Here is a 26,608-nt window from a genome sequence, read left to right on the forward strand (position 1 = left end):
CCAACTCACCCGCACTGACAGAACTCCATATGCCAGTGGCGAAAAAGAAAAAAACACTGCCGGCGGAGACCAGAATCATCCTGGGGGATGGCGGGATGTGGACACACTGCTCCCTCTAAACTGCACATGTGCACCATTGCGCACAACTTTTATCTTCCCCCACCCCCAGGAAGATCGGTGGGGCTGTGATGGAGCTTATTGCACCATGGGCCAAAGAAAACAAGAGACCCCCAAACCTCCAGGTGCTCCTTCTCCTTCCTGACTGCACGGCCCTGAAAGAAAACCATTGCTGGAGCCACACAGGCAGGAAGGAAGAGAGGCAGCATCTGTGGCAGGGCTGCTGCGGAGCCCATCCTGTAGCGACCTGCGAAGAGGAGGCCCAGAGACTGAGGCCCTAAAGAGTATGTGTATGAGAGTGAATTGAGAGAATGAGTGTGGAAGCGAGCCTGTATGTTGTGAGAGACAACATGTGAGAGCCTCTGTGTGAGAGAGAGAGACAGCATGTGTGTGAGAGCTGTGTATTTGTGTGAAAGCATGTGAGAGTGAGAGCCAGTGTGCATGTATGAGCGAGTGACAGCATATGGAAGAGAGAGCCAGTGTGAATGTATGAGCAAGAGACAGCATGTGGAAGAAAGAGCCAGTGTATATGTATGAGAGAGAGACATCATGTGAAAGAGAGAGCCATGTGTGAGAGAGAGACAGTGTGTGAGAATGAGAGCCTGACTGTGTGTACAGTGCCAGCTGTCCTAGGCGCTGATGACATGACACGATCTCTCTTTCTCTTTCTTTCCACCTGACACACACCACAATCGACCCAAGCTCCTCAAATGCATTATACTCAAAAAACCAAGATGCCCCCAAATCTGTTACTCACCCTCCTGTGCTCCCATCAATTCTGCTGCCCTTACCAGCTATTCTACCGCCTCTGCCCACGTCCAGTGCCCTAAGCTAGTGGTCCCCAACCCTCTCCTGGGGGCCCACCAGCCAGTTGGATTTTCAGGATATCCATAATGAATATGCATGAGAGAAAATTTGCATGCACTGCCTCCATAACATGGACCGCCCATGCCCCTTTTTTCAAGCCCTAGGACATATGTGCATCCCGGGGCTTGCGCGCGTCGCTGGGCCTATGCAAAATAGGCTTGGCACTCATAATCCCCCCTGTGCGCATAAATCCAGCTGAATTTACGTGTGTAGGGCTTTTAAAATTTGCCCCAAAGAAATTCTCAGTTTTCAGGACAAAGCCATGCGCCCCTTTGGCGCGCATGGCTTAGGCAGCACGCCGGCGGCGGCTGCACGCTACTGCAAGCCCGGTCTTAAGGGCTCCTCCCGGCGTTATGCAGGCATGACGTCACGACGCCTCCACCCCCGCATCAGGGTCAAATGAGTCAGCTGGAAATAAACTCAAATTCTTTGCAGGGCGATGTCTCCTCAGCAAGGAACCCCTCCTCACCTCCTCTCGAGCGGGTCAGTCCCAGTGCTCTGCCGCTGCAAGCCCAGTCTTAAGGGCTCCTCCTGGCATCGGGTGGACGTGACGTCACAACGCCTCTGTCCCTGCACCAGGGTCAAATGAGTCAGCTGGAAATAAACTCAAATTCTTTGTAGAGTGATGTCTCCTCGGCAAGGAACCCCTCCTTACCTCCTCTCGAGCAGGTCAGACCCACTGAAAATGTTCTTACTAGTATGGTTTTACTAGTTTCAAGTGAGGGGATCCAGAGGAGACAGAGAGGGAGTGAACTGTGGGTTGCTGTGGGGGGGAGGTACCAAAGGTAGTATCCACCCCGGGCACCATATATTTTATGTACGCCACTGAGCCCATGCCACTGAGAACAATGGATGCTGGATCTATAAAACTGGTGAGTTACTGCAGGGCCTACTCAGAGCAGCTGGATACCGTGGAGAGGTACGACGTCGGAGCCATACTGGGTGACCTTGCCGGATCACAAGATACCACACTGGGCCCGGGACCAAGAGATACAGGACGTCGACTGTGCAGTAACTGTCCATGGTTGGTGGTATATTACATAATACATGACTTCACCTTTATCTTGGGACCTCCTAACTGCAGTTTTAAGCCAATATTCGATGATACACTTTCTACAAATGAATGTAGTACAATGGATAATTCTTTCAGGAGCTGACACTGGCCATTAGGAACACATTACCTAATTATGTCAACCCCTGTGAGAGCGATCTGAAGTCCTACTGCATTGTTATTGTGTAATTCTGTAAGAGTTTGACTAGTGAAATAAGTAGATACAAGTGACAAAAGTCTCTAGTGGCCCACTGAGTACATTTTGTTGAAGCATGTGGACTTCCTATTCTGTATCAGATAGCCAGAGTTTGACCTGACTCAAGGTAAATAAATCCAAGCTGAGTGAAAATCAAACTTAACACAGACCTGATCAGCTATTGATGTGCTTTTACCAATTTTTATTCAGAATGCCAAATATTGACCTTTTATCCTAGAAATATCAGTGTTTGTAAATGTTGGAAGTATCTTAATTACTTTTATGATATTAATGAAGTAGAATGCCAAAATTTGATCTTCCTGAAGTACCTGGAAGCATGACTTGAGGAACCTTGAAACAAGTCAGATTAGAAAGATCTGAATTAGAATCAAAGAAGAATATAAAAAGAAATTTGGTTTATTCAGATCAAAGAAAATGGCTCTAATCTGCAGAAAACAATCCAGACATAATTTATATTAAATTAACCTTCTCTAATTTTTATCTTTTCTGTTATTATTGCTTTACTTTTGTTTTATTAACTAGTAAAGAAATGGAAAAAAAAAGGTCAAAGTTTGACCTTTGACCCCAAGAGCAGCAACGTTTAGGAACCAGATTTTATACTTTTGACCTTATACCCAAGAAATGTTATCTAGTTGATCTAGTACCCCATTAATTATCATCAAGGATCCTGAAAGTTCTTTGAAACCAGGCCAAGCCCAGGAGTTTCAATTATATCTGGACTAGAAGAGGTAAGACGATCAAATTTGGAAGCCTGGGAAAATGTGTGTGTATGTATGTTTGGGGGAGAAAGAAAAATTTCCAGATTCACTAAAAATTTGCTATAACCCACAAATGCTATATTACAGGGGGGGAAAAAAAATCAGCTTAAGGAACCATTCATTACATTTCAACTAACGATTCACAGTTAAAAGCACCATCTAGTGGTGGATGAAGCAAAACAGAGCATCTCCGAATCTGGCTAATTTTTCAAACAGTTTTGAGAGATCGCTGCACATTACTTAAACTGAATTTTCTCACAGCAGGGAAATGGAAGAAACAGAATTTGCACAGGGATGGCTCAGCATGAAGGAAAATCTTTCTGAAGGCATTCCAAAGGCTAACAAAGTTTGCTTCAGGACTCCGGCTGGTGCCTGGCGCTCAGAAAGGGCTCTGTGCCACTCTCCAGCGGTGTTTTCTGGTGTGAAACGGCAGGCAGCAGCAATGGCTGGCAATGCCGGGAACCAACGATTAGCAATGCAACACATTAAACAGCGGCCAGGCAAAAGTTACCTCAGACGCACTGTAAAGCAGTTTTGGGACGGTTGCTGTGTCACATCAGAATTCTGCGTAAGGTCTGCGGTGAAGTAAACTGGATCGGCAAATGGGGGATCGCTGTGTCCCAGCTGCCAACAGACAGGCTGTTTAATTCACAAAAACTGTGCGGGCAAGGTGCAAATCCTGCGGATTGAGCGTCAGTTCAGAAAGGGTAAATCGCCCAGGAAAAAGTACCTGTAGAGATTTACCCCTGCTTTTCCTGCAGAAAACATTTTTGGTTTTTTTTGTGGTCACAACAAGGCGTCTACCCTGCCCTAACCGCAAAAGTAGGGGGTAAAAGGGCTCGCATTGCGGAACAGTGCACATACGTTTACCTACATATAGGCCGGGAAAGTTTCAAAAAAGCTCTTTTACCAGGGCAAGTAACCCCTTAGTTGGGTAAATGGCTTTTGAAGGTCCAGAGAGGTTTATCCGATGTTTCTAAAGGGGCCCTGCCTATCTTTGTAACTGAGGTATAAGATATTGTGCCACGCGAGCTGGGCGCGGAATGGTTCTGCATTACTTTAATATCTCCCTCTCTCAAAGCTAAATGCTCACAGAGAGCCCCAAGTTCACTTGGAAGCTGGGGGACAAGCAACAAACCCATTAAATGGTAACCTGAATTGTAAAATGGCAGGAAAAGGAAATCCTACTAATGTTTCTCTCAGAGTAGTGATGGGTATAACATTGCTGCAAGGCAGCGGAAGAAGAGTGGCAGAAGCCTGGGGGGAGCATTAAAACCCAAAAACAGAAAGCCTGAACAAGTTGAAAGCAAGGATATAACTCCGATTACAGCGTATTTATTTGATTTATATTCCGCTTTTCAGGCCCTTTAGAGCGGATTACATTCAGGTACTGTAGGCATTTCTCTCCCCAGAGGGCTCACAGTGTAAGTTTGTACCTCAGGCAATGCAGGAGGGTAAAGTCACTTGCCCAAGGTCACAAGGAGCAGCAGCAGGACTTGAATCCAGTTTTTCCCTGGTTTGCAGCCCATTACTCTAACCACTAGCCTACACCTTGAGAGGAGCATTTGGTACTGAATAATTTATTTTGAATTATTTCATTAGCCATTCTTAACAGGCAAGAGTACCTTAAAATCCATCCTTTTTACATAAAAAAAGTTAAGTGATTTAATAAAAAAAAAAAAGTATAACCAAAGCAAGATGTGCATTTGTGGAAGTTCTGATATTCCAGGCAGCAGTGGATAAGAACAGGACACACTACGAGTGATATAGTGCAGTGATGGTGGAAAGTATAGTGTCACAAACAATAAACCCAACAAATAACTGAACTCCAGAGACCCTCAAAGAGTTATATCCACAAAATAAATCAATGGTCTACTGGTCATATGTTTCAAAAATTATTTCAAATTATATTATTTATTCTTTTGTTATTGATTTATTTCATTTGTAGGTCCGACACTGAGTAGGCTTTTCAAAATTGAGAAACCCCTCCTAGTTTAAAGTCCACTTTACTTTATTAATATATCAAAAAAACCTAAAAACTTATTTTGAAAACGTTATACCAATATCTCATAGAAGGTAGATGCCCCAAAGTTCATTCTACCTTCTGAGATATTGGTATAAAGTTTTTTAGTTTTTGATATATTAATAAAGTGGACTTTAAACTAGGAGGGGTTTTTCAATTTTGAAAAGCCTACTCAGTGTAGGTCCTTCAAATGAAATAAATAAAAAAACAGGAAAGTATAGTGTGCCTGCACAGGCAATGATTTTAAAACGTCATCCAATATTCACAGCGCATGAAGAATCCACCTATGTCTCAGTTGTTGGGTGACAGAGGACTGCATTGAGATCACCAAGGTGGGAAGGAGAGACGATTTTATTTATTTATTTATTTATTTATTTAAAATTTTTATATACCGACATTCATCCAGGATATCATATCGGTTCACATTGTAACGCAAAAACAAACGCACGGCATGGCGCTTTACATTGAACAGTAAAAAACATGATAACAAGGCATTAACGAGAGGGGGGAACAATAATATGGGAAGTTTTGCAATAAAATTATATACAAGAATTGCAATTATATACATATGTACAAAAGAAAGAAAACTATGAGGTTAATTTTAATCAGGCTAGGAGATAAGATGGGGAAGAGAAGGGAGGAGAGCAAGGAAAGAGGGGGGCAGAGAGAAAGAAAAGAAGGTGGCGGAGAAAAGGGAGGGGAGAGTGGAGAGTGGGAACAGTGGTGAGGTATAGTGAAAAATTAAGTGTATGCTTTTGCAAAGAGCCAGGTCTTGAGCTTCCGCTTGAAAGATTTGAGGCATTCTTCTTGCCGTAGTTCAACAGGCATTTTGTTCCAGAGGGTCGGCCCGGCTATCGATAGTGCACGGGCTCTTGTGGAAGTGAGTTTATAGAGTTTAGGAGAGGGGATAGGCATGGTTGCTAGATGTGCTAGTCTGGTGGGCTTATTAGACTGGTGTAAACGGAAGGATTCATTGAACCAGTTCATTTCGGGATTGTATAGGGCTTTGTGGATGAGAGAGAGAGCCTTATATTGTATGCGGGAGGCTATTGGAAGCCAATGTAGGTCTTTTAGAACAGGTGTAATATGGTCATGTCTACGTAAATTGGTCAAGATCCGGGCTGTGGTGTTTTGTAAGATTTGAATGGGATGGATGGCATTATTAGGTAGGCCGAGGAGTAGGGAATTGCAGTAGTCGGTTTTGGCGAAGATTGTGGTTTGGAGAACTGTACGGAAATCGGGGGGATGTAATAAGGGTTTGAGTTTTTTTAGTGTGTGGAGTTTAAAGAAGCCGTCTTTTAGAATGTTATTTATGAATTTCTTTAGTGTGACGTGACCATCAAGAATGATACCCAGATCACGGACTTGTTGAGTAAATTGGAACTGAGGAAAAGGGGGGAGGATCGGTTGGCTTTGGGGTGAGATGAGCATAATTTCAGTTTTATTGGTATTAAGAGCAAGGTGGATGGAGGAAAGGAGATTGTTAATGGAATGGAGGGTTTCATTCCAGAAGTCCATGGTTTTTGCTAGGGAGTCAGTGATGGGTATAAGCAGCTGAACATCATCAGCATATATGTAATGAGGGAGGTTTAGACTGGAGAGGAAGTGACAGAGGGGCAGAATGTAAATATTGAATAGGGTTGAGGATAGGGAGGATCCCTGAGGGACACCTCGGTTGAGGGGGATGGCCTTGGATACGTGATTTCCTAGCTGGATTTTGTAATCTCTATTACTAAGGTAGGAGTTGAACCAATTGTGGGCAACACCTGTAATACCGATTTCAGTTAGCCGCTGTAGGAGAATGGGATGGCTAACGGTGTCGAATGCGGAGGAGATGTCAAGGAAGGCAAGAATGTATGATTGCCCTTTCTCAAATCCTTTGATAATGTGGTCTGTCAGGGAAAGTAAAAGAGTTTCAGTGCTATGAGATTTTCGAAAACCGTATTGTGCGGAGGCCAGGATATGATTTTCTTCTAGGTATTCTGTGAGTTGCTTGTTGACAGTTTTTTCAAGTAGTTTAGAGATGAATGGAAGATTGGATATGGGGCGATAATTAGCTGGATCAGAAGGGTCAAGTTTGGGCTTCTTTAGAATAGGTTTGACTATTGCCTGCTTCAGGGGGAGCGGCACCTGTCCAGAGCTAATGGATAGGTTGATGATTTTTGTTAAAGGTTTGGCAATGATGTTGGGTATTGTAAGAAGATGTTTAGTGGGTATGGTATCAGATGGGTGGGTGGAAGGTTTGGCTTTCTTGATAAAGGTTTCTATTTCTAATGTTGAAGTGCAGTCTAGGGAGGAGAGGGCATTGGTGTAATTGCTGGTTTTTGTTTGATTGATGTCAGATTTGAAGTGGTTGATCTATGTAAACGCCCTCTCTCTCTTTTCTCTTTACTTTTTCCTGCCCTCACTCTCCCACAGATTAGTTCATTAACATCCTATTTCAGAATGTTTATCCACCTTTGGTATCGCTGGCTTTATTTTTTTGTTCTATTTCCTCTCTTTTGTTTCTACTCATTTTGATTTTTCTTTCTGGTGTCTTTTTGCTCTTTGTTACAACTGCAGGATGCAATCCTGAGCTGCTGCTTCTCCAAATTCCATGGCTGATTGGCTCATTTTGTTCACCAGAACCAATCAGCTGCTCAAGGTGGGATTAGCAGCTGCAGCAGCTCAGAAATGCTCACCCTAGCTTGATGGTACCCTGTTATACAGTCCATCAAGCTAGGGTGAGAGAACATAGTAGAAAGAACATAGTAGAGAGAACATAATAGAAATGCTAAACCAGCACATTGAGGCAGTTTTTCTTACAAGTTACAATGTTACAATGTAAAGATAATATGACCTGTTGTCACACTATCACACAAAGACGTAATGTCAGAGAAAATAAACATTCAAACAGGAGGTCCGCAGGGATCAGCCCTATCTGCCACACTATTCAACATATACATGCTGCCTTTATGTCACCTGCTAGCTGGTTTAGGCATCTCACCCTACATACACACTGATGATATTCAATTAATACTCCCAATTGATGACACAATTGAGAAAACATTAAACATAGCCAACATGTATCTAGATATAATAAAACAACTTCTAAACCAAATGGAACTAGTTATCAATATAGAGAAAACAGAATTCTTACATCTAGAACGAAAAAACATAGCAATCATTCAGAACCCAATTACACTCAATAACAACCAAAAAATACAACTAGCGGAGAAAGTACGAAACCTTGGAGTGATAATCGATTCAGAACTAAGTATGAAACAACATATATCTCTAAAAGTAAGAGAGGGATACGCCAATCTTGTGACCCTTAGAAGACTAAAACCACTACTAACACCTACCAACTTCCGATCGGTATTACAAGCCTTAATTTTTTCCCGTACCGACTACTATAATGCCCTACTACTGGGCTTACCATACACCACAATAAGGCCACTACAGATATTACAAAACACAGCTGCAAGAATTTTAACTAGTAAAAGTAAAAGAGAACATATCACCGACACTCTGATTGAACTACATTGGTTACCCATTGAGCAAAGAATACAATACAAGACTTTATGTACCATACATAAATTAATACCTGACGAAAAAGCAGAATGGCTGAACACAGCCCTCCGCGTTCACGTCCCCCACAGAAACCTACGATCAGCAAACAAAGCACTACTAACTATTCCCTCAGTTAAAATGGCTAGACTAACTCAAGTAAGGGATAGGGCCCTATCCCTGGCAGGACCTTTAATATGGAACAATATGCCTTTAGAAATTAGATTGCAAAGAAACATTAAAACCTTCAGAAAAAGTTTTAAAACATGGCTATTTTAGCAAGCATACCACAAAGAGAATGGAGAGTAGAACCCAGGGAAATGTAGGTTGCGGTCAGCAGAACTCCCTCACACACACACCTTTTTACTTTGTGTGTTTCTCATTTTTATTTTTTTTTATTCTTTCTTTCTTTCTTTTTTCTCTCAACAACAAAGAACTAAAGTTAAGTAGTACTTTATCTTATAGCTGATACAGAGAAAACTGGACATGACTTACAACACCCACCAATTAATACTTATTATGAAACTATGTTACAGTATTTTGATGGCACCTGTTTAATTGTTATAAGTTAAGACATTTCTATACAGCATGTAGTTATGTGCCCTATTGTGAACCATTGTGATGGCGTCTGCTTAACGACGGTATAGAAAAGATTTTAAATAAAATTAAATAAATAAATAAGTTATCATGTAAACCAATGTGATACCCATGTTTGAATGTCGGTATATAAAAACAAATAAATAAATACATTTCATCTTTTTGAGACTTTCCTCACTCCAAATGACGTCAAATCTTCACCAAGGTGTACTGTGCAGTTCGTACATCTCACTCTACATGTGAAACTGGACCCTGAACCTTAAACTGCCACCAACACCTCACCTTGACCTATTAGATGGCCCTCCTATAGAGATATAAATACTTCCCTACTAGGATGGCCCTATAGATGCTCTCTCTCACACACTCACTCTCTCACTCAAAAATAAGAATTACCACATGTTATAATAAGTTACTACAGAATGTGGTAACTCAAAAATTTCCATAAACATGCCTTTTTCATTATTAACATTTTTTGATGAATGATGGGGTTAGTAATTTGTTTTAGTCACCACCTTCTCCACCACCTTCGCTACAAAAGGTAAATTTGACACAGGTCTATAGCTACTACAAATTGTAGGATTCAGTTTATTATTTTCAAAACTGATGAAACCATTACTTTCTTCAAAACTCCAGGAAGAATACCCACAAACAGCGAAAAATTCACCAATATTTGGAGGAAAGATAATTCCTCACCTGGCAATCAACAACTCAGACTAGATGGACTAAGGTCCAGTAAAAAAAAAAGATACCTTCACCTTAAGTTCAAATAGAGATAGCTGATCAAAAATCCCCATACAGATCCTCTCCATTCCGACATTGGAACATCCAATTCATTAACTTCCTCTGAAATAGACTTCTTAGAGGTACCCAATAGATCCCTATCCCCATCTAAACCTCTTTTGAAATCCTCACTTTTCCCTGAAAAAAGGTAGCAAATGTTTCACAGTCAGGTACGTTGTCATATTTCATGCAATCGCTGACACCTAATCTGAAAAGTTTACCACATGAATAAAACGCTAGGATTGAATAATTTCAGAGTATTACTTCTTCTTAACTGCCAAAATCAGCTTGAAATATACAGTGGCTGCTCGCCGCCAAATCACCCTATCCTCATTCCAAATGTCGCAGACCCCACTTATCCTCTGTCAATTGAAATCTAAACCAAGGGAGGATAAAGATTTCTTCTTCCTAGCTTTCCCCCCTCCTACTCCTGCCTGTTCTAAACTCTGACCCAACAACTGACATCATTTCCCCACCAATCCCTCAAGAGATTCCCAATAGCAGATTATCTACAGTCTCTCTAAATTTCTCCTCATCAATCCTAAAGTGGTGACTTCCCAATTGAAAAGCCCCATTCCCAATCTGTCTAATACATCAAAACCTAAAATAAATCCCAAAATATTCTGACCAACCAAACTGTTCCATCCCCAAACACTCTAATTTCCCTTCCCAGTGGACCAACAGAGAACCAAACACTAGATCTAAACTATGACCTGCTTTATACTGCAAGAAATTACTGCCAAAGAGGAAATAAACTGTTTTCCCTTGAAGCGAGAATGTAAATCCACCTGCAAATTAAAATTATTGCACTCGGGGGTGAACCCTTGTCCTGGAGCAGTGGAGAACTGCTCCCTGGAAGGACCAGGAAGCACCTGCCCCCAGGGGGCGGAGCACTGGAGGAGACAGAGGCTAGGATGAGCTTCACCACTGGAAGCCCGCGGTCCCCCCGGGTGGAGCCTGTAGGAACCCGGGCCACTTGGACTTAAGTGGGTCTTGCAGGGTTTCCTGGAGAGGTAGTAGACAGGCGTGACAACAAGGGAGCATGGTCGGACTCGAGGCTGTAGATCTGATGGAGCAAGGAGGACCAGAACAACATAGGCGATGACAAGGCAAGGGACAGAGCCAGAATCAGAGCCATGGTCAAGGGCAGCCGAGGTCAGAATCCGAGGATCAGTCCGAGGAGTAGTCAACGAGGCAGGGGTCAGGTTCTGGATGTCAGACGAGGTCACAAGGCAGGCAGAGGTCAGGATCCAGGCAGCAGGCAGAATGGTCGAGGAACAGGCTGAGGTCAGTACCAGAGAGACAGTCCGAGGGTACTACCTGAGGAGATGAGACAGACGGACACTGGAACAGAAGGACGCTGGGACAAGGCTGGAACAGTAGGATGCTGGAACAAGGCTGGAACAAGACTAGAACGAGACTGGAACAAGACTGGAACAAGGCTGTGAATACGGAGGCAAACTAGCACACATACAGTGTCGACCCGATTGCCAAGGCAAGGAAGTGCAGGCAGGGACTTCCGTATATTGGGCAATCAATCAAGGCGTGCCGCGGAGCTAGGACACCCCCCTGGCCCTATAAGAGACCGAGCGGAGCGTGCGTGCATGCATAGGGGCGAGGCCAATGCCACTGGGGATGCCGAACTCCGGCGTGAGGTCTGGTGCACAGTGGAAGGCCCGGTGACCTCCACCACGGGACGCCGAGGCCTGGAGGAGCTCGTGGCTGCCACTGGGGAGGCCAACCCATGACCTGCAGAGGAGCCAACGAGGTTAGCAGGCACGTGCACGGGCCAGGCGCAGACGGGCCGCATAACAAAACTCCCCCTTATGTCTAATAAAAATAGATATTTCATCATTTGTACTAATATCACTTCTATAACCAGATCTAAAGGCAGAGCTAAAGGCTCAAAAGAAATTCCTGGGAGGTAATACCATACATAAACTGCAATAGCAACTTCATACTCCAATTTTATAACGAGACTTTCACAGCCATTTATAGAATCCATAAACAGTCATCTTAGAGTTAATATTTCTTTAAAAACATAACAACCACCACCTCTCTCTCACAAATCTAGCCCTTCCACAATGTAATATTATAAAGACATTGATGAGGACTGGGTCTAGTACTGATTTATTTATTTATTTAATATATATTTCTATACCGGACTTCACGAATAGAATTCACATCAGGCCGGTTTACATGGAACTTAGGGGAAAAAAACAAGAGTAACCAAAAAACAAGAAGGCTGAATCAAGCAAAGTTACATAAAACAAGGGCATAGAACTTGGGGGCTAAAGTAGCCAGGAAGAAAGGTAGAGCGGAAATTAGCAACAAATAAATAATATATAACTGGTTATGAGATAAGAAATTATCTCATTCCTGAAGCTGATCCTTGAAGCACTTAACTGGTAACTTTTCTTTCACCTGTGTGGACTCCACTGACCATTGCTCTTGGAGCCCTGTTGCTTAACCAGCTTCTTGGCTACTTTATGATTTTTCTTCCAACTCCCAGACTGGCAAGCTTGCTCATCATGATCTTTATTTCACAACTGATATTCCTCAAAATCATCACTCAATAAAACTATAAAATAATGTGTTCTCATCTTACACTTCATAAGCCTGCATAAAAGAAGACTTTATCAGGTCGAAGTATTGTATAAACAGAGCAATCATTTATTTATATATTTTTATTTAGAGACACATATTCCGCTGAGCCTACAATCTTATCTTCAAAGCAGTATAATCAAAAATAATAAGCATCAAAACAACAATACTTTTAAATGTAATAAAAACACCCCACCAATAATTGTACAAACAACCTACTCTGCTAGAAAAATATCATAAAACAAAACTAAGATTAAAGTAGAGAAATATAAAGCATAAAAAGTACACAAAATTAGCTACATAATGAGCCCTATCAATATCATCCCTCCACAGCAAAAGAAGACCAGATTTTATTTATTGGCTTTTTAATTACATTTCATGGTCTTGGTACCTCCCCTCTTCACCCAGAGATGATGATCTGTTAGCATTAAGGGGCCTATGTATTAATTTATTCTATTTTTAGTGTGTGCATTAAGAAAGTTAAATGCACACTAAAAATAGTGCTATAGTAAGGGGCTATTTGCATAGTAATCTTTGCTAAATTTGGCCGCATTCATTTTTAGCATAGCCAGGCATGCAAAACAGGTAAATACCACAGTAGTGAGCTTATTGCTGTGGTAAATTTACTGTACATGTAGTAACTGGATACATTTATTGCCATTTCAGGAGGAGCTAGTGTGCTATCAGTTGACTATTGAGGAAGGAAGGAGAGCTAATACCCCTCAATGAATAAACTCCCATCAAGATCCAAGTCCTCTGACAAGATCTGATCTGGCCTCCCTGCCAAAGCAACTCCTACCTCCATCAATATCCAAGCCCCAACTGCTGAAAGACTCCTCCATTGCAAGCCTCCTTTATAATCTCCCTCCACTGAGACACCCCCCTCCCCCAAATCTGTAACCAACCCAGTGCCCTTCCCATCTCCAGACTGGCAGGAGAAGACGAGCACATGAGCACCTACCTGATACCTTTTGGCTTGTCCTGCTTCTAAATGGTGGATTTGGCCCTTGGCACTGATTGCTTGCCTGGATATGCAATAATAGTGCAAAGGGCTGGAGGCTAAGTTTTGCACCAGCACAGAGGACCAGTGAGAGCCGGGTAAGTGGCCTCCTGCCAGCCTGAGGGGAGGGAGGAACTTTGCATCTTGAGCTGGAGATCCATTTCCAAAAGGGAACCTGAACTAGGAGCTTGGGGTTGTAATGAGACACTGCTTGCCTTCCCCACCCATAAGCCCTCCTCCTCCTGCTGCGGGACTTTGCTTCACTCTCCACCCTGGCCCTTTAACTGTGGGACAGTTATGTGGGGTTTGCAAAGCCTGTTCAATAATAAGCTACCTGCATTGCACAGGATTCAGCCCTTTTCCATTGCACAGGATTCAGCCCTTTCCAGTTTTATACCCCCCTACTTGTCGTAATCCCTCTCTTTTTAAGTCTGCAAAATTTGATAACCATAACCTTGAAATTATAATATACTTATTCCATTTTTACTGGGTATTACTCTCCCCTGCTTGTTCCTTCCAGTTTTACCTATCTTGTTTATATGCCTTTGTTTTACATATTCTCCATTGTTATGCTGTTTCTACTCTTGTTCGCCTACCCCTCTTTCTGTTAATTATACTGCTCATGTTTTTACAATTGTAAAGCACTGTTGCTAATTCTCAAGTTATCTGTAAACCGGTGTGATGTTACTAAACAAACATCGGTATAGAAAACCCTTTAAATAAATAAATAAATAAACAAACAAAATGGTCAGGCTCACTTTAGCATGGCCATTTTAATATGGCTATATCGCACAACAACAGAGAGATAACACATTCACAATGTGTATAACATTTATTGAACAAAATAACACACTCACCTATATAGACACTCTAAAAACTAAACTAACACACACATACAACCATTGGACCTATGCTGAGAGGACCCATGTTGAGAGGTAGCTCAATGGACTTATGTTGAGAAGCAGTTAAACACCCGGATTCAGGATCCATTTTCATAATTTATTAAATACAAGCCGTTAAGCCCGTTAAAACGGGCTACATCCCTCTGTCTCTCACCTCCCCCTCTTTCTCTCTCCCCTCACTCTTCACCACCCCCTACCTCCCTCCCTCACCCACTCCTCCCCACCCTCCCTCCCCTCTCACTCAGTCCCTCCCTCCCACTCAGTCTCACTCACTCCCTCCCTCTCACTCACTCAGTCCCACTCACTCTCACTCAGTCCCCACTCCCTCCCTCCCTCCCTCTCCCTCAGTCCCACTCCCTCCCTCAGTCCCACTCACTCCCTCTCACTCAGTCCCCCCCCAGTCCCTCCCCCTCACTCAATCCCTCCCTCCCTCCCACTCAGTCCCTCCCTCTCACTCAGTCACTCCCTCCCCCCTCTCTCCCTCCTCTCACTCACTCAGTCCCACTCACTCTCCCTCAGTCCCACTCCCTCCCTCTCTCTCCCAGTCCCACTCCCTCCCTCAGTCCCACTCCCTCTCACTCAGTCCCCCCTCTCCCTCTCACTCAGTCCCACTCCCTCCCTCTCACTCAGTCCCTCCCCCTCAGTCCCTCCCTCTCACTCAGTCACTCCCTCCCACTCTCTCTCTCCGTCCCTCCCTCCCTCCCACTCAGTACGTCCCTCCCTCTCTCTCTCTTCTCCCTCCCTCGCTACTGGCCGCTACCACCGCCCGCCGTCGCCGCTACCGCCGTCGCTGCTACCGCCGTCGCCGCCACTCGCTACCTCCGCCGCCGCCTGCTACCGCCGTCGCCCGCTGCTGCCACTGGACGCCGCTATTTTTTTTCTTTCTGACGCTGGCTCAGACCGACGTGCTCGCCCGCACATGCGCGGTAGAGCTGGTCTCTACTGCGCATTTGCGGGCCGTCGGTCAGAGCCCATTTATAAGGTAGATATTCAGATCTATGTAAAGAAATGTATGATCTGGATCCACTCTTTAGTTTTGGGAATTTGCAATTTTATTTTTGGTAATAAATGATTTGTGAATTCTTGTAATTTATGTACATTGTTAATTTATGTGCAAGTTGCTTTTAAACAAATAATAGGTATGAATGGTTGTATGTGTGTGTTAGTTTAGTTTAGTTTTTAGAGTGTCTATATAGGTGAGTGTGTTATTTTGTTCAATAAATGTTATACACATTGTGAATGTGTTATCTCTCTTTTGTTGTGCGATATATCTATAAGCAAATAAGGGAGTATTTATAATTGTGACCGTCTGTGTTAATTTACCATTTTAATATGGCAACATTCTTAGTATATACCATATTAAAATATGGTTTAATACACATTTTAAAATTGGCAGTTTACAACAGATTTTAACATAGGTTAGTACATAAAGCCCTAAAATGTTTTTATGGTCATGAAACAATCAAAACAATTAGTTTTTGTAAATATCCAAATCATAAACAGAGAGAACTTTGAATCATATACTTGCCAATAAGATTCAACAAACACCCTCCCATATTTTTCCTTCTAACCTGGATCTGCTTGTTACTTTAGATGGTTCTAGTATGTTTTACAATGCTCAAGTTCCAACGATCTAGGTCCAAAGTTAAAGCACATCAGAACGGAGTTGTAAATTCACACAGTTTAGACTGTTCCATTTACGCCCATTGCAAGAATAATAACCAATCCCGAGTTTTTGCACCAATTGGAAGCTTTCCAGATGAGTGATAGCAAGCAGCAAGAGACAAACTTGTAAAAACATCTTTGAAAAGAAAGAAAGCAAAACTGGTAAAGTACTCCAAGCAGCATGGGGATATCGCCAGCTTTGTTCTTTTATTACAACCAGTGATAACATGAGCTCTGCTACTGACCTTTAATGGAGAAATGTGGGATTGCAGGACATATCCATGAACGTTTTCTATTTGAGATAAGTTCTTTTCTGACACGTGTACAAGTTCAGGGCTTCTGACGTCATGGGTTAATCGTGGGAAGGTATGATCATGCGGAGGAGTGTCATCATCTTGATAGCGATACTTCTGCAAGAAAGAGACAAAAAACGAGAACTGAAGAAACTTTCTGGTACAGAAAGATACACAGACAGTAGAGATTAGAGATGTGAATCGGAACCGGAATCGTTTCCGATTCCGGTTCCAATTCACATCGTTAATTTTTTTTTGTGCGGCCCGATAGCGTTTTTGTTTATCGGCTGCACCCGAGCTGATAAACAAAAAAGCCCACCCGACCCTTTAAAACTAATCCCTTAGCTTCGCCCACCCTTCCAAACCCCCCCAAAACTTTTTACAAGTACAAGTACAGTGGGAGTCCCGGGAGCGATCTCCCGCTCTCGGGCCGTCGGCTGCCACTAATAAAAATGGCGCCCTTTTGCCCTTACCATGTGACAGGGTATCCGTGCCATTGGCCGGCCCCGTCATATGGTAGGAGCACTGGATGGCCCGCGCCATTTTTAAAGATGGCGCCGGCCATCCATTACTCCTATCATGTGACAGGGGCCGGCCAATGACATGGATACGCTGTCACATGGTAAGGGCAAAGGGGCGCCACTTTTATTAGTGGCAGCCGACGGCCCGAGAGCGGGAGATCGCTCCCGGGACTCCCACTGGACCACCAGGTACTTGTAAAGAATTTTGGGGGGTTTGGGAGGGTGGGCGAAGCTAAGGGATCAGTTTTAAAGGGTTGGGGTGGGTTTAGGGATTGTTTTGGTGTGCTATTTTTCCCGCCCTCCCCCAAAACGATAAGAGAACCCCACAAACAATTTCGTGGGGTTTTCCTATCGGTTTCGGGGAGCCCCTGATTTCTGACGATTTTGAAAATATCATACGATATTTTCAATCGTCAGAAGCACGATTCACATCCCTAGTAGAGATATGCATGATTGGCTGCTTTCTCAATGGGTAACTCATATCCCTAATGATATCCTGCTGTATGCACTCAATGGAATTTTCTGGCTGCTTTTGAGACATCACCTGACATAGAATCAACAGCAGATGAGAGGGGAAACTTCTACTTCATCTGAATTCTTTAAACATTAGATCATTAGATATAAAAATAAACCCCACAACCCAAGTTACAGTATCTAAAGCTGAAGGACCAGATACAATAAATTCTGTTATTCTACTTAGGTCACCAAAGGGTTCACTTATGAAGCATTTAAACCAGTGCTAAAAAATTATTGCTGGAGTTAATATCATCATTATACTTACAAAGCATAGTCCTGGGGGAATTCTGCGCTACTGTGGAGTGCAGAATTTGCGCAGAATTCCCCCCTGTGCAGAATTGCCGTTTTCTGCGCAGAATTGACAAATTCTGCGCAGAAAATAGCAGAGACACCGGCATGCCGTGAATGGAGCACATCCCGCGTGTGCCACGGGACGTGCTCCATTCACGGCGAAGATGAAGGCCCGGGTGCGCCATTCACGGTGAAAAGGGAAGGCCCCCGTGTGCTGCGAATGGCGCGCCCGGGCCTTCATCTTCGCCACAAACAAAGAGCGTCCTGCAGCACATGTGGGACGCGCTCCGTTCGCGGCCTGCTGGTGAGAGAATGTGTTCGTGAGAGAGGGGAGAGGAAGGTGAGAGAGAGCATGGGAGTTAAGAGGGGGTGGGGGGATGCCAGTGAGAGAGAATGTGTGTGTGTGAGAGAGGGGAGGGGGTGTGGGGGAGGGGAGGGGAGGAGGAGCAGGAGGGTATGAGAGAGAGCATGGTTGGTAAGAGAGGGGTGAGGGATACTTGAGTGTGGGTTTCAGCGAGGGGAACCTATATGAGGGGAGGGGTGTGGGGGAGGGGAGGGTGAGAGAGCATGGGAGGTAAGAGAGCAGGGGGGATGCTTGAGTGTGGGTTTCAGAGAGCGGGAGCCTATATGAGGTGAGGGCGTGGGGAGGGTGAGAACAGGGAGAGGGGTGTGAGAGGGGACGGTGTGAGAGAGCATGGGAGGTAAGAGAGTGGGGGGGATGCTTGAGTGGGGTTTTCAGAGAGAGGGAGCTTATATGAGGAGATTGTGAAGGAGTGTGTATGTGTGTGAGAGATTGGGAGCTTGTGTGTATGAAAAAGGGATTATGTGTATGTGAGGGTGCTAGCCTGTGTGAAAGGATTGTGTATGTGTGAGACAGAGCCTGTGTGAAGGGCTGCGTGAGAGAGAGACATAGGTAGCCTGTGTGAGGATGTATGTGTGAAAGAAAGGGAGCTTGTGTGGGTGTGTATGCAAGAGGAGGGCCCTGTATGAGAGGATGTGTGTGTGCGAGAGAGTGAGGGAGCCTGTATGAGGGTGTGTGTATGTGCATGAGAGAGAGGGAGCATGTGTGTGAGAGAGGGAGGGACAGAGGGAGCCTGTGTGAGGGGCAGTACTGAGAACAGGGTCAAACTCTGGGACAGGCAATAGAGTGGAAGGGGTTGAGCCTAGAGGTGGAGGGGAGAGATACTGGCAGGTGGAGGCCTAGGGGCCTGAGAGGGCAAAGTGGACAGGGGAGTAGGGAGAGCAAGTGGAAGGGACACTCTTACAATAAATTTCTAGGGAAATTCTGCTAAAATATTTAAAATTCTGCATCGTCTGTTAAGTAGCTAAATCCTGGGCTTCGGTGAAACTCAAAACAGAAAACTAGCCTAGCTGGGGTGAATAAGTTGGGAAAATGTATGGTTTGGTAGATCATTTATAGTCATATACAAATATGTGGTGCATATGCCAGCAAATATGCCATGAAAGTCTGTATAATTTAGGTATTTCTTTGCAATGTTATTTGTGTTATAGTGATTTATATAAAAAAAAAGATGTAATTTGTGTTTCTATTCTCCCTTTCTGCACATTTTTTTTTGCAAGGTCTGCCATACACCACAAGATGTCACAATAGGCCTTCAAGAATTTTCTACAGGGCATTGCCCTCTGGATTGCAGTGCATGGATGCTGATGATGTGATTACAGAGAAGGAGACTTTTCAAAATCTGAGCTGAATTTCACTCTGACTGCAGCTAGTAAGTTAGTGTCAAGCCAGCTTGCATACTTTTGAAAGCAATTCAAATCCCACACTTTCTACATTCATGAACTATGATTCCTTACCAACATGGATAGGAATGTGCATGCTTCCTGATATCAATGAGAATAGGGTGAGATGCTCAAGGAAATTACACACTTGTCTAATTCAAATCCTGTGCATGCAAATATGCAATGTAAAGCATAAACCATGTGCTGTCTGGGGCCAGAGGCCAGCTTACCACCTACTTCTGAATTTTTATGGTTATATATCATACATTTTATAGCACTGAATTTTACAGTAGCGCCTTTGTTTTAAACTCTAATATCTAAAAAAAAACAAACTCCCAGCAAAGTTGTTAAATTCTGGTGGCCTGACAAAGTGATCCTGTCGGAAGCTCAGACAGAACATCATGCAGTCATACGGCGTGCTAAGACCGGACGGGAGGCACATCCACTCAATTAAATCCCATTCCAAAAACTGAAAGGCTGGCGGAATGGTAATTATGCCTTCCTATTAAAATGTTTTGCACAACATAAAGGTGCCTGATGGCTTTATTTTTGCAATTAAATACTGATTGCAGCCATTTAAATACGAACCATAGGCATTAAAAAGTCCTCACAATCTTTAACTTCCACTAGCTAGTTTTACAATTTAGTTATTTTTTGTTTGTCTGGCAGATTCTCCCTTCTCCTCAGGGCTTTCAGCTCAGGCAGAATCTTCTCCGACCTAGGCTCAGGTCCCAGGGGCCTCCTTTTACAGCTCCTTAGGATTTTTTCCTCCTCCGCTCCTTCCTCTCTCTCCCAGTGACCCTTTTTCCTCCAGGAGTCGGTGCTGCTCGGAGGTAATGGCTCAGATTTCCACGCTTCCCAGCGGCTGTGAGCAGCGCCAGCAGTGTCCCCATTTATTGCTTTAGCCTCCTGAATGCTAGCATTCAAACTTGGTAGTTTCTGCTGTACTGGTCTTCCTCCCAACTTCTGTTTTTAGGAATAAAGTTGGTCATTTCCAGGCAGCCCACATAGGCTAAAGTCTTTGTACCCGCAGACATTAGCCCAAATTTTCAGCACAGATTTATGCGCAGCAATCTGCTTTGTAAATTCACGGGTGTACACATGGAACCGGTGCTGACGATCACACACAGATTTACCCTTTGAGGGCGTAAGCTTGTGCTTGTACACTTCCCACTCATCCTTTTGGAAATCGGAAGTATGCGTGTAAATCACGTGTAATCCCAGCCTGGTGTCCCTGTCCTGCACAAGTGGGGCCATAAACATATTTACAGTCTCTTTGGGGCAGGGACCCTGGCTAGCGGTAGACATAGTCTCTTTTCTCCCTAAGGCGTAGATCCTTGTTGGATTGGGGGGTTATCTTCGAAGGTCCCGTGTGCTAAGGGTGTCTCTGGTATGTTTGTGTGCCCCTGGGAGAGGAGTTCACATTGTAGGCCCATTATGCAAAAATCCATTCCAGACTCCGAGCTGGTGTCCAAAAATAAAGTTTACTTGCGGATAAGCAGTGGTAAATGAGCTCAATCTATTCAGTCTCAACTCCACAATTAATCTGTACATTTTACAGATCTTTCTCTCAATCTGTGCAGTTGTGTCCCTCACAGGGACCCAGAGTGTCCCCACTTCCAAGGAGTAAAAGGAGTGGAGGCCATGGCTGGATAAGGTACCCGCTTTTGGTGATGTGGCAGGGATTCCTCTCCAACCCTGGATAAAAATATGCAAAACAGTCTTGGCACAGAGAGCTGCACAATTCTCTCCTCCTCCCCAGGGCAGACACCTGTGTGGTGTCCTCAGTTTATTTGTTACTCACAGTTCATTGTTCTCTTGGTGCTTGAATCCCTTATGGGAGGAACCCAGATGGAACAGCAGCTTCTGATATTCTCTTCAAGTAGGAAGGGGCAGCCAAAGCAAATCTCTTCCCTTGAAAAACAATTTAACACTGGAGGGTCCTGGCACCGGGTCACCACCTCTTCCATCTTCGTTGAGATGTAGAGGAACACGATTCGACTGCAGGAGGTCGTTCCGGACCCCCGCTGGACTTTTGGCAAGTCTTGTGGGGGTCAGGAGGCCCCCCCAAGCTGGCCAAAAGTCCCTGGGGGTCCAGCGGGGGTCCGGGAGCGATCTCCTGCCGCGAATCGTTTTTCCGTACGGAAAAACCAAAGGTAGCGCCGGTGCCATTTCTACAAGCACCGGAGGTCCGAGAATGGAAGATCACAGCGGGACCCTTCCTCTGGACCCCAGGTAATTTAAGGCATTTTGGGGGGGTTCGGGAGGGTGGGGGATTTATTTTAAAGGGTCGGGGTGGGTTTTAGGGTTTTTTTTAGTGTGCCGGTTTTTTCGCCCTCCCCCTTCCCCCGATTTACGATTTTTCACGATAAATCGGGGGAATTGTTATTGTATCGCGGCTCTAACAATTTTTGACGATTTAAAATATATCGGACGATATTTTAAATCGTCAAAAAACAATTCACATCCCTAATTTAAAGTACAGTCTTCTGAGGTAAAAATATCACTTACAAAATGTATATTATATTTGCATGCAATTCTGTGATGCCAACTAGAAAACCATGCAAAAAAAAAAACAAAACTTGGAATCCATATAGTATTAGGCCTATTGTTAACAAGTGTTGCGTGTTAGTTTCAAAGCTATAAGTAAATTGAACTACAATTGTTACAATACCAAAACAGCACTGACTTTCAGCACATAAACAGTAATATCCCTATCTATGAAAAAGGCAACACTGCAAATATTACACCGGTCCCTAAAAAACATATACTTCCTATTAGGAAAACAGAACAAGTCAGGCTACTATAGATCTCTATAAAGAAACAAGTTAGCAGAATATTTTTCATTGGTCACAGTCCTTCACCAAATACAAAATTAAAAGACCATAAATGAAAAATTAAAAATATACAGACAAAAACCAAACTGAAAACTACAATAAGCCAGATCCTGTATGCAACAATTGAAAAACAGAAATATCATTCCTCATATCAAACAAAATAAAAAAAATGTAAAACATCAATCATAGTAAAATCATACTAATAAAGAGAATAAATATTTTAAAGCAGGTAATGTATAGAACATCCTATAATTAAAAAGTCGTAATTTTTAAACATTTTCCAAACACCAAGGAAATATTTAAAATCAGACATACCACCACCCAATAAATAAAACCAATAAGGGGTGAAACAAATTCCCACTCTCCATACGTGGGAACTTTAAGTTTCCAATCACCCAGACATTATCGTGGATTAGAGGCAGGTGAAGTGAGTGAGCTGGACACACAAACTTTCTCTTCTCCCCCCCTTTACTCATTTGTTCTTTCCCTCTCATTCTCTCTCTCTTACTCACTCGCTTTCTCCCTCACTTCTCCTTTCCTCTTACTTAAACACTCTCACGTGCTCAATCACTTCCTCCCTCTCTCCTCTCATTCACGCGGTCACTCCATTCTCTTCTCTCTTGCTCACACACGTGCACCTCTCTCCCCTTTCCCTTATTCATATGCTCTCTCACACATTTGCTCGCTTTCATTCTCACATGCTCGCTCCCTTCCTCTTATTTGCTTTCCCCTGCCTTACTCACAAGCTCTCTCATGCTCCCTTCCTCACACACATGCTGTCTTATGCACAAACTCCCTCCCATTCTGCCCCTGCACTCACCACCCATTCCATCCTTTCCCCTAGGCATCTTCTCCATTAACTCCTTTCCCTCTCTCATCCCATCCTCCCTTCACTTTCCTCTTCAGACATCTCCCCCTCCCATTCACCCCAATTTTGCACCCTCCCCTCTCTCACCCAATCTTCTCCATTCACCCATCCCTCTTCCTTCGGCGGCTCTGGCTCTTCGTTGGCTGTTGGGGTTTGTACTCCCTGATAGAACTGCTGAGTTCTCCTTAGGTGGTGGGGCTAAGCATCCCTGCCAGCCAATGTCCTGAGAGGCTGCCAGGTCTTGTTTTAATGGCGGGGCCCAGCCTCTGCGTCAGCTGATGTCCTCCCGAGCGGGGCAACCAGGTCTCATTTTGCTAGCGCGGCCCGGTCTCCCAGCCGGCGGGTTAGACTCCGCCCGAGGCTTCTTCAGTTTTTTGGCCGTCGGCAGGCTGTGCTCGGCCTGCAGCGCTCGATGCCTCCTATCCTTGTCCCAGCAGCGCGCGACTCCTCTTTAACTTCTGCCGCCAGTGGCCATGCGGCCTCCAGTTTTTCAGCCACAGGCGGCGCACGACTCCTGTCCTTTTTCTGCTACCAGTGGGTGGGCTCTGCTGGCAGCACATGAGCCCTCTGTTTTTCTGCCGCCGGCGAGTCATGGGGCCTCATCTTTTTTTCAGCTGCAAGGTGAGGTGGCTGCCAGGCATTTAGGGGCACTTTTTGCTGCTCCAAAATTTTGCTGCCCGGGGCAGCCACCTCACCCTACCTCATTATAGAACCATCCCAGCCTGTTTTCTAGCTAGAAGAGTGTAGGTCTATAAGGGGGAGGATACCAGTGAAATGCAGCCCCTCCCTTAGGGGTCTAGAATGACCACCCCCCCCCCCCCCCGAGAGGTTTTTTAAGCAGCTCACTGGGGGAAGTTAGGAGGCAGTTCAGGAGCTTAGCCTTTGTTGTTTTTCAGGCCCAGTTAGAAAAAGCAGGCTAAACCAGCCAGTGGAAGCTGACCAGCGTTGAGAAGGTTTCCATCCGGTCGTCTTAGCTGATTGGGATATCCCTCTGGGTATAGTTTGGGCTTCTGCATTTTCTTCATAGGAGACCTGGTGAAATTCTGTGCACCGGGGACTGGGGAACCCTGTTTTGGGGGCTGCCCAGGTTAGGGAAGACCTGCTCCTCTACATCTCAACGAAGATGGAAGAGGTGGTGACCCGGTGCCAGGACCCTCCAGTGTTAAATTGTTTTTCAAGGGAAGAGATTTGCCTTGGCTGCCCCTTCCTACTTGAAGAGAATATCAGAAGCTGCTGTTCCATCTGGGTTCCTCCCATAAGGGATTCAAGCACCAAGAGAACAATGAAATGTGAGTAACAAATATAGGTCGATCCAGTAAGGCCGCGATAGAAACAGTGCGGTAGTGTCAGGCGCACCCGTCCTCCCCGCACCCAGAGTTCTCTTCACTAACTCCCCGATACTCTCCTCTAATCGCATGCAAATGCATGCCGCGGCTTTTAAAGCGGTAGGGAAGGGTTATGGCCGCGTAACCCATTTTACTGTATAGGCGCTTAATACAGCGCCTATACAGTAACCAGGGTGCGCTGGTACCTGTCATTTCAAATGACATTTGAAATGACAGGTACCAGGAAGTGTAAAAATCAAAATTTTTAAATACCTGTCGGAGGGCCGCGTGGGTCCAGGCGGCCGGCGGGATCCGGGGGGCCGGTGGTCGCGTGTTAAATCTAGGCCGCGGGCGGGTGGGCGCCTGTTCTGGGCGGCGGGGGGTGGACGCGCGTTAGTTTCAGACGGCCGCGTGGGTCCAGGCGGCCGGCGGCGGCGGGAGCCGGGTGGTCGCGTGTTAAATCTAGGCCGCGGGCGGGTGGGCGCCTGTTCCGGGCGGCGGCGGCAGCGGGGGGACACGCGTTAGTTCGAGACGGCCGGCGGGCGGTCGCGTGTTAAATCTAGGCCGGGTCCGCACAGGCGCACATTCACTGCCGGTGGGGGCTGCCTCTCCCGGCAGCCCCCACCGGCAGTGAATGAATGAATGCGCGCCTGTGCGACCCCTGCGATTCAGCGCTCAAGGCAGTCACATGCCGTGACGTCACGCCTTGAGTGCCGAATTGCAGGGGTCGCACAGGCGCGCATTCATTCATCCAGGCGGAGGAGCCGGTGGCGAAAACAGCCGGCTCCTCCGCCTGGATGAATGAATGAATGAATGCGCGCCTGTGCGACCCCTGCGATTCGGCGCTCAAGGCAGTCACATGCCGTGACGTCACGCCTTGAGCGCCGAATTGCAGGGGTCGCACAGGCGCGCATTCATTCATTCACTGCCGGTGGGGGCTGCCGGGAGAGGCAGCCCCCACCGGCAGTGAATGTGCGCCTGTGCGGACCCGGCCTAGATTTAACATGCGACCACCCACCGCCCGTCTCGAACTAACGCGTGTCCCCCCGCTGCCGCCGCCCGGAACAGGCGCCCACCTGCCCGCGGCCTAGATTTAACACGCGACCACCCGGTTCCCGCCGCCTGGACCCACGCGGCCGTCTGAAACTAACGCGCGTCCACCCCCCGCCGCCCGGAACAGGCGCCCACCCGCCCGCGGCCTAGATTTAACACGCGACCACCCGGCTCCCGCCGCCTGGACCCACGCCGGCCGCCTGGACCCACGCGGCCCTCCGACAGGTATTTAAAAATTTTTATTTTTTCTTCTGACAGGTTTTATGTGTCCCACATCATTACATTTTCTCGATCATCTCTGTATCGCTTTTTTTTTAAATTGTGTTTTATTGTTTTTGAGTATCTTAAGCGGTGTCGATGGATTTGTTACTAGACTCACAGTCCTAACTCCTACTAGGGGGAGGCGGTAAACTAACACGTTAAGGCCGCGGCAAAACAGTGCATTACTAATGAGAGAACCTGAGCGCGCGTTACGGTATTGAAGGGGAATAGCTAATTCCTTCATTATACAGCTAATTCGTTCATTTACATGCCGGGTGCGGGAAGGGTTACGCGTCTGTTTTAAGAAGCACTACGGATGCGCAAAACTGGAGACTGTATCGCTGGTTTGCCTTACGCGTCCGAATTGTGCGCAGCGAGCTCGTTACAGACGAGAAATCTTCAACTGAACTTTACTGGATCGACCTGAAACTGAGGAACCACACAGGTGTCTGCCCTGGGGAGGAGGAGAGAATTTTGCAGCTCTCTGTGCCAAGACTGTTTTGCATATTTTTATCCAGGGTTGGAGAGGAATCCCTGCTACATCACCAAAAGCGGGTACCTTATCCAGCCATGGCCTCCACTCCTTTTACTCCTTGGAAGTGGGGACACTCTGGGTCCCTGTGAGGGACACTTCTGCACAGATTGAGAGAAAGATCTGTAAAATGTACAGATTAATTGTGGAGTTGAGACTGAATAGATTGAGCTCATTTACCACTGCTTATCCGCAAGTAAACTTTATTTTTGGACACCAGCTCGGAATCTGGAATGGA

At 45.3% G+C, this 26,608-nt stretch overlaps 1 protein-coding gene across 1 annotated transcript in view; it reads right to left on the bottom strand.

Annotated features, from left to right (window-relative positions):
• Nucleotides 1-26,608, bottom strand: part of DLG2 (discs large MAGUK scaffold protein 2) — a 2,548,136-nt gene that overhangs the window by 1,405,166 nt on the left and 1,116,362 nt on the right. The window contains exon 5 of the mRNA XM_029602231.1: nt 16,376-16,540. Coding sequence (XP_029458091.1) covers nt 16,376-16,540 — 165 coding nt within the window. The remainder of the gene's footprint in view (nt 1-16,375; nt 16,541-26,608) is intronic.

Source organism: Rhinatrema bivittatum, chromosome 5 (genome assembly GCF_901001135.1).
Source record: "Rhinatrema bivittatum chromosome 5, aRhiBiv1.1, whole genome shotgun sequence".
NCBI lineage: Eukaryota > Metazoa > Chordata > Amphibia > Gymnophiona > Rhinatrematidae > Rhinatrema > Rhinatrema bivittatum.